This window comes from Leptopilina heterotoma, unplaced genomic scaffold (assembly GCF_015476425.1).
Source record: "Leptopilina heterotoma isolate Lh14 unplaced genomic scaffold, ASM1547642v1 Lhet_68, whole genome shotgun sequence".
NCBI classification, from domain to species: Eukaryota; Metazoa; Arthropoda; class Insecta; order Hymenoptera; family Figitidae; genus Leptopilina; species Leptopilina heterotoma.
The window spans coordinates 4,268,130-4,276,592 of NW_025111157.1; the positions used below are offsets into that span (position 1 = coordinate 4,268,130).

At 26.8% G+C, this 8,463-nt stretch overlaps 1 protein-coding gene across 1 annotated transcript; it reads right to left on the bottom strand.

Moving 5' to 3' along the window:
* Positions 1-1,276: 1,276 nt before the first annotated feature.
* LOC122510264 (probable pre-mRNA-splicing factor ATP-dependent RNA helicase mog-4) lies at positions 1,277-8,463 on the bottom strand. The gene is made up of 11 exons (XM_043624767.1): positions 8,261-8,463; positions 7,842-8,088; positions 7,557-7,725; positions 7,201-7,442; positions 6,797-6,999; positions 6,595-6,702; positions 6,044-6,231; positions 4,459-5,631; positions 4,217-4,322; positions 1,749-1,925; positions 1,277-1,554 (listed from the first exon to the last, which is right to left on the bottom strand). The coding sequence occupies exons 2-11, from the start codon at positions 8,002-8,004 to the stop codon at positions 1,423-1,425; spliced, it is 2,661 nt and encodes an 886-aa protein (XP_043480702.1). The 5' UTR covers positions 8,005-8,088; positions 8,261-8,463; the 3' UTR covers positions 1,277-1,422.

Sequence of the window (8,463 nt, forward strand, 5' to 3'; positions counted from 1 at the left end):
TTTAACACAAGCCGTGCACAAAGCAAGAACATAGAATAAACTTTCAGTGAAATCCTCTAAATTTGGATTCGACAAAAATAAGTAGAGTAATGTTGAAATGGTAAAAATATAAACATTTACCACCATAATAATACTAAAAGTATTGTACAATATTTGCCCTCCTTTCAAGAAATATTTTGGTCTCCATATACCGAAATATTTCATTATTTCCAGTGAAATATCCGCTCGATACATTTTTACCCAAAAAAAAAAAAAAAATAGAAAAAAATTACGATAACAATAATAACAACAGTAATTTGCAAAATATTTCTAAAACAATCGAAAAGACATTATTCAAAATTTAATTTTTGAAATTATAATTATTATTTACATAATTAATAATTAATTACTATTAGGTTTTGTTTACCGAATTTTGACAGAAAAAAATTAATAATTGCCAAATTATTTATTATTCGTGAATAATTTCTTGAAGAATTTATTTTTATTAAAATATTTCTACCGTTTCAGAGAAAACACGAGAGAAAGAAAATAATTTGTCAAAATTAACTTACAGATTCTGCTTGTAATTTTTTTTTCCGAAAAATAATTAGAGTAATAATTATTAGATTAATAAATATTTTCGAATGAGAACATTGTGTATAATGAAAGTCCTCAGATAAATCGTTATTGATGGTCTGAAGATGACTGTAAACGTCGAAACAAAATTTCCCTCAAGTAGGGTAAATTATTTTGTAGAATTGTCCATATTACTGAGAAGTTATGAATTTAAAATTATTTTTCCCATTTAAGTCGCTTTATCTCTCCCCTTGAAGGCAATAGTTTCATTAATAATTTCCGCTTATCGCCAAGTTCTATAACTTTTCCATTTCTCCAACATTAAAGAGGAATTATATTGTAGAAAGCATTAGAATTTTGCTGAATTATTTCCAATGGCAATTTTGTATAATGACTCGCAAGTACATTATTATTTATTAAAAAGGAGAATAAAGTGAGACTTGCAAAAAAAAAGTCAACTATACTTGAAAACAATTTCTGAATTAAACTCCAACTTTCTGTTTAGTAACTGAATGAGAAAAAAATTTGCACTTTATTTTTAGACGGAATAAAATTAGAATTTTTTAATTCTAATTTAATTGAATTTCTACTTTAATAGAAAATTAAGAGAATGGAAAATTTATATAATAGAGTAGAAAATTTATTTAATAGAATAGAAAATTTATTTAATAGACAAAAAAAATATTGAGAAGAAAATGAGACAAAGAAACGAAGAATAAAATTATGAAATTTGTTTCTTTTAATAAAAAAGTTTCAAAAATTTAAATAACTACGTACACTTATCATTGATTTCCTCGATGAGAAAAAATTTGGTCTGTACAATATATAATACATACTTGATAAATTCAATTATTAACAATTAATTAATTAATTTGTTCCATCTGGACCCGAACGTCCAATTTCCTTAGGCATTTTTTTATTTGTCGAATCTTCAAGTTCCTTCGGTTTGTAATAATGGGGAGCGACTTCCAAAAGCCATTTACTTTCAATTTCGGTAACCTGCAATAGGGGAAAAAAATTTTATTTCGTAATTTCGATTCGTTTTTGTGTTTCAATATAAATTTCTTGAATTTAAATAAATTTAAATTACTAATTAATTACAATTTGTAATTTAATTGAATTTCTGAATACAATTAATTACTTTTTAGTAAATTCGGTAAAATTCTTTAAATATTGGGAAAATTGTCAAGTACCTGACGCATAAATTCTTTTGTAGTGAACACCAATTCGTGATACAATAGCCAACGTGGTAATTCTTGAAAAAGTGAACTGTTGGGATGAATCGAGACTGTTTGATTATGCTTCGCAGTTTTGTAATTTCCACCTTTTGATAATCGTGCCACATGATAGAAATATCCGGCTGTAATTGCCTGTAAATTAAAGAAAAAGTGTGTTAATAAAATTAAAATTTTTAAAAATGTTCAAATTTGACTAAAGATAAAATATAATATTCAAATTAACTCAAATTAAATTCAAAGTAAAAATACTAAAATTAAGTTAAAATTAATATTCAGTTTGAATTATTATTCATTATTTATAATAAATATTAATAAAATTATACAAAACAATTGAATTATTTCCGAAAATTTTAATAAAATTCTTCCTAAGAGTTCAATTATTATTATTATAAATATCAAATTTTTTTCACAAAAAATTCAATGATTTTAAAAAATTTGAATAAAATTCTTCGTAAGAATTTAATTCTTTTATAAATAACAAAATTCTTATCCGAAAAATTCAATTATTTTCAAAAATTTTAATAAAATTCTTGACAAGAATTCAATTACTTTTATAAATAACAAATTTCTTTCCCAAAAAATTCAATTATTTTCAAAAATGTTAGTAAAATTCTTGACAAGAATTCAATTGTCTTTTTAATAACAAAATTCTTCGCAGAAATTCAATTATTTTCAATGCAATTTTAAAAAAATTTCTTAAAAGAGTAAAATTATTTTTATAAATTTTTCATAAAATTCTTTAGAAGAATTCATTTACTTTTAAAAATATTAATAAAATTTTTTGAAACAATTGAATTATTGTTAAAAATTTTAATCAAATTCTTTCCAAGAATTCAATTATATTCAAAACCATTTTAGTAAAAATTTTCGAAAAGAATCAATTCTTTTTTAAAAATGTCAATAAAATTGTTCGAAAGAATTTAATTATTTTTACAAAATTTAATAAAATCCTTCATAAAAATTAAAATATCTTTAAAAATAAATTTCTTCGCAGAAATTCAATTATCTTCAATACAATTTTAATAAAATCTCTCGAAAGAATAAAATTATTTTTATAAATTGTTCATGAAATTCTTTAGAAGAATTCGTTTACATTTAAAAATATTATTAAAATTCTTTGAAAGAATTGAATTATTTCAAAAAAATTTTAATAAAATTCTTTCCAAGAATTCAATTATTTTCAAAACCATTTTAGTAAAAATTTTCGAAAAGAATCAATTTTTTAAATTCAATTATTTTCTATACAATTTAAATGAAATTTCTAAAAAAAAGTTCAATTATTTTCAAAAAAATTGTAATAAAATTCGTGGAATCAATGATTTTTAAAATTGTTAATAAAATTCTTGACAACAATTTAATTATCTTCTTAATAACAAAATTCTTCGAAGGAGTTCGATTATTTTTAATGCAATAAATTTCAATTGCAGGAAAGAATTTAATCATTTTCAAAATTATTGAAAAGAAATTCAATTATTTTCAAAAATTTTAATAAAATTCTTTCCAAGAATTCAATTATCTTCATAAATAATAAATTTTTTCGCAGGAATTCAATTATTTTCAATATAATTTTAATAAAAATTTTCGAAAAAAATTAGATTTTTTTTTTAAATTGCAATAAAATTGTTTGAAAGAATTCAATTATTTTCACAAATTTTAATAAAGTTTTTCCAAAGAATTGAATTATCCTCAAAAATACAGATTTTCTTTGCTGAAATTTAATGACTTTTTAAACAACTTAAATCAAATTTCTGGAAAAAATTTAACTGTTTTCAAAATTTTTTAATAAATTTCTTCAAATTAATTCAATTATTTTTAAAAATATTAATAATAGTCTTTTAATCTTTTCTTCGCAGGAAATTAATCATTTTTTTCAACACCTACATTTTTAATTAAATTTCTCTGAAAAATTTAATTATTTTTATAAAATTTAGTGAAATTCTTGGAAACAATGATTTTCATAAGTTATAAAATTCAATTTTAATAAAACTTCTAGATAAAATTTTTAATTATTTTTAAAAGTTTTAATAAAATTGCTAGTAAAAATTCAATTATTTTTAAAAATTTTGATAAAATTTTTTAAAAAGTTCAATTATTTTTAAAAATATTAATAAAATTCTTTACAAGAATTCAATTATTTTCAGTACAATTTTAATTAAATTCCAGTAACGATTTTATCACTCGATTATCTTTGATCTTTGATTATTATAAAACACGAAGAAATCGATCGATGATCGATTTCTTCATGTTTTATAATTGAATTAAATTCCTTGGGAAGAATTTAATTATTTTCAATTAAATTCCTTGAAAAGAATTCAATTATTTTCAATTAAATTTCGGAATTTGATTACAACGATTATTAGAAGATTAAATATAGAAGAATAAATTAATGAATTAAAATTGAAAATAATAAAATGATAATTTACTTTTCTGATGTTAATTGTTTCAGTAATGCCTGAAACAAGATCCATTTCGACTCGTTGCATTAAACCAACCAATTGATCCCTCACATCTCTAGCTCTCTTCATTGAACTGTAATTCAAATTACATATATTAATTATAATATATAAAAATACAAGATGGATATAAATTTAATATAAATTCCATATTCGAAAAATTCCAAAATCTCTCTTATTATATAAAAATTGTGTTTGGAAAAATTATTTACCGATGTTGAATAAAATTCTCATAACACCAATGAGTACTAAAATCACACTGTTGCCACTGATTGTAAACATTGAGCAACGTAAGATGATCACCACCAGGAACATGAAAATTCTTCCTAGCCGTATCCGCATGAATGAGTTTATCCTTCGGTCTATAGAAAATAGCACCATTCACCGAGAGCATTGCCGCAATTGTCGCTATTTCCTCCGAGCAACGATACTTTTCACTGGCAATCAACATTTTCGCCATCATTGGATCGAGTGGAAATTCCGCCATTCTACGTCCAAGTTTCGTCAGCTCCCCATGATGATTCAGTGCCCCAAGTGCGTAGAGTTGCTCCAGAGCCAAAACCAAAGTCTCATGCGGCGGTGGATCCAAAAAATCGAAATGCACCAAATCATTGATGCCAAGCGCCTTTAGCGTTAGAACAGCATTGCCGAGATTAATTCTCTGAATTTCAGGTACAGTGTTGTCCTCCAATTCGTGTTTATACGCCCAGGCGGTGTAGAGACGGAAACATTTACCCGGAGCAACACGACCCGCTCGTCCAGCTCTCTGATTAGCCGAAGCCTTACTAATCGGCACCACCATTAAACTCTCCATTCCCGTTCGTGAATTGAAATTATTTTGCTTCGCAAAACCGGGATCAATCACGTAGACAATATTATCGATTGTCAACGAAGTCTCGGCGATATTTGTCGCGAGAACGACTTTTCTCGCTCCGGCCGGTGTGGGCATAAATATCCTCGCTTGCATATCACTCGGCAAATTTGCGTAGACGGGCAATATTATCAATTCGGATAATTTTGAACCTAGTCGTCGAACTCTTTCCTGTAGCATCTCTTGACAAGTTTCAATTTCGTCCTGTCCTGTGAGGAAGACGAGAATATCGCCGTGCGGTTGAGTGGCGTGAATTTGAAGAATCGACACGACACAGGCGTCAATGTAATCCGCCTCTGGCGCTTTTGTGTAATAAATATCCACCGGAAATCTTCTGCCCGGAATTCGGAATATAGGAGCGTCGTCGAAAAATTCACTGAATTTCGTCGCGTCCAATGTGGCTGAGGATATTAACAATTTCAAATCGCTTCGGAATTTCGTTATGTCCTTTACGAGGCCGAATAAAATGTCCGTGTGCAATGTTCTCTCGTGAGCCTCGTCAATAATCATGACACTAATCAAAAGAGAAAATTTTTCTATTAATTAAAATAAATCTCACTGTAAATGTGTTCCCAAAGTTTCGAACTTTCAGATTAGCGACAATTATTTAAATTAAAATTCGAATTTCGTTACAAAATAATATAAATTAGAAAAATTAATTCAAAATCGTTCGTCTAAACTTTCGAAACTTTAAGAAACCAATTTGAATTTAAAATTATTATTATATTTTGTTTTGATTTGTTTAAATTTGAATTTAAATTTATTATATTTTGCTTTTTTGTAACCAGTAATTTTAGTAAATATTTAAATAGAAAAAAATCGTTCATTCAAACGTTCGAATTTTTTGAATTTAAATTTATGAGACACAAATAAATAGATTTAAATTCATGTGTACTTTAAATAGTTGAGAGAATAATTTTGAATACCTGTAAGAGGCTAAATCGGGTTCACTCAAAAATTCCCTGTGCAATGTACCGTCAGTCATGTATTTAATTCGCGTTCTTTGAGAGGTGCAGTCTTCGAAACGAATCGCATAACCGACTTCATTTCCTAGTTTCACGGCCATTTCGTGAGCTACACGAGCAGCCACTGACATTGCCGCCACTCTTCTCGGCTGAAATCAAAAAATGGAAAAATAGTTTCGCTTCTAAAGAGGAAAATCACAAAGAAAAACGAAAATGAATGTAAATAAATTTCAAAAAAAAAATCTAAATAAATCTCAGGCTTCGCAAAAAACTACTTTTTTTTTAGTTTGAAAGATACTTTTTGCTACTTTTTAAAAATTAATTATCGAGTGTGAAGTCTGAAATCTAAAAAGAATCTAAAACAAATGTAAAAAGAAATTTAAAAAATCCAAATGAATTTTAAAAAGAATCTAAAAGAATTCTAAAAAAAATCGAAGAAAAATCTAAAGAAACCTAAAAAAAAGTTTAAAAAATTCGAAAAAAATAACAGAAAGAGTTTTCTTAATTCCCACCTGAGTACAGCCGATTATTTTATCCCCATCAGTGTAGCCAGCCTCGTAAAGATATTGTGGAATTTGTGTAGTTTTTCCCGATCCCGTTTCTCCTTCAATAATAAGAACCTAGAATTGATTTAATTTTTCGTTTTAAATCTTTCTTTTTAGAAAATAGTAAATTCTTTAAATAGCAGAAACTTTGAGGATTTTTTCAAATTACCTGATGATCCCGAATGGCGGCAATTAAATCTTTCTTGAATGGATAAATAGGTAGACTCTTCTGTGTTTCCTCGATTGTTGTCAATACTTTGGCCTGTGGTGCTTGACTCGTTTCCTTCTTCTTGTCTTTGACAATTCCAGGCATTTGTAATGCTTGCACGAATTCAATTTCATCGTCCAAGAGTAATTCGTATTCTTGTTGAGCTACAGCGAGAAAAATTCGAAAATTAAGATAATTTAGAATTTTAAATATTTAAATTCTAAACTTATATAATTTTAAATTTTGTTTATTTCTTAAATAAGATAATTTTAAAGTATATAATTTAGAAATTCTAATTTTCGTAAATTTAGAAATTAAAAATTACTTATTTAGAAAATAATTCGAAGAATTAAATTTGAAAATACCTTTTTTGTCCTTGGCGCCAAATTTAAAGACAGCCGAGGACATTTGATCGGATTCCCATTTACTTTGCTCCGATTGTGGTGGCTCATTTTCTGCAATATCCTGTTCTGGCTCAATTTTACCATCTTGAAGTGGCATTCGATAGCGTTGTATTCTTTCCAATTCTCTCGCCTTCTCATGCTCTTTGGCTAATTGAAGAACTTGCTTTTTGTGAGCTCTGTCCCTCTTTTCCGCCTCAGTCAATCTATAATTTCGTTTAAATTATTAATCAGAAAATCATTGACGATTTTTAGAAACTAAATTTTAATTTAGAATATTCCGTGAAGCAAAATTTTGGTTATAGAATATAAAAACGTACACATTCTCTTCAAATAAATATTCGTCATCTACAATATCAGCCTCCAATTCCTGAACCTTGTCCTCTTTCCTCTTCGCCAAGTACATTCGGCGAGATTCAACTCGCAGCTTTGGAATGAGATCCTCTCTGGCGACATCGTCCATAAGTTTGAGTCGTTTTGCTGCTTCGGCTAAAATTACAAATTTTAATTAAAAAATTTAAGAATTTCAAAAAAAAAAAGAAAAAAACGAACTGAAAGAAAGAAAATAAACGTTAAGTACCGAAATATAAAAAAGAAATAAATACCTGCTCCAGATCCAGCCGGTACAGCAATTTTTCGCACTTTACCATCATCTTTTTCTTTGAGACGTTTAGCAAATTCGTCTCTTTCTTTAATATCAACCTTTCGCCTCTCTTCCTCACTATCACTATCATCGCTCGATGATTTTCTTTTACTGTATTTACTCATTTTTTCATAAATATTTTATATATACTTTCTTTGAGGTTATTTTTCACATGGACTTTCTTCACGCAATCTCTTGTCGCAGGCAATCTTTAAAGCAAAAATAGTAAATAAAAGTAAAGGAAATTAAGATTTAAATTAACGAATTCGTTAAATTAAATTCAACATGTAAATTAATTGAATTTTCGTATGTAAAGTTAATTTTATATTGTGCAAAACGAAAATGTTTATAATGTTTTATAATAGGTTAACAGATACGTACCAAATACGCAAATTAATTGCGATAAACTGCAATTATCAAAATAATGTATAAATTTATGATTAGGTGCAAATTCTTGTAGAATACAGTTTTCTCTTTTTATTTTCATACGTAGATTTGTTATTGTATTTTATTTATATTTTTGGAGTAAGACAATTGTCACCTGTTTGTCACTGGTGGGAGGTTATGTTCGAACTGTCAAAACG

Coding starts and splice junctions, on each gene's coding strand:
- LOC122510264 (XM_043624767.1), bottom strand. CDS start 8,004: ATGAGTAAATACAGTAAAAGAAAATCATCGAGCGATGATAGTGATAGT. Junction 7,000..7,200: donor TGGCGCCAAGGACAAAAAAG/GTATTTTCAAAT, acceptor TTCTCGCTGTAG/CTCAACAAGAATACGAATTA. Junction 1,555..1,748: donor CAAAAGAATTTATGCGTCAG/GTACTTGACAAT, acceptor CCCCTATTGCAG/GTTACCGAAATTGAAAGTAA.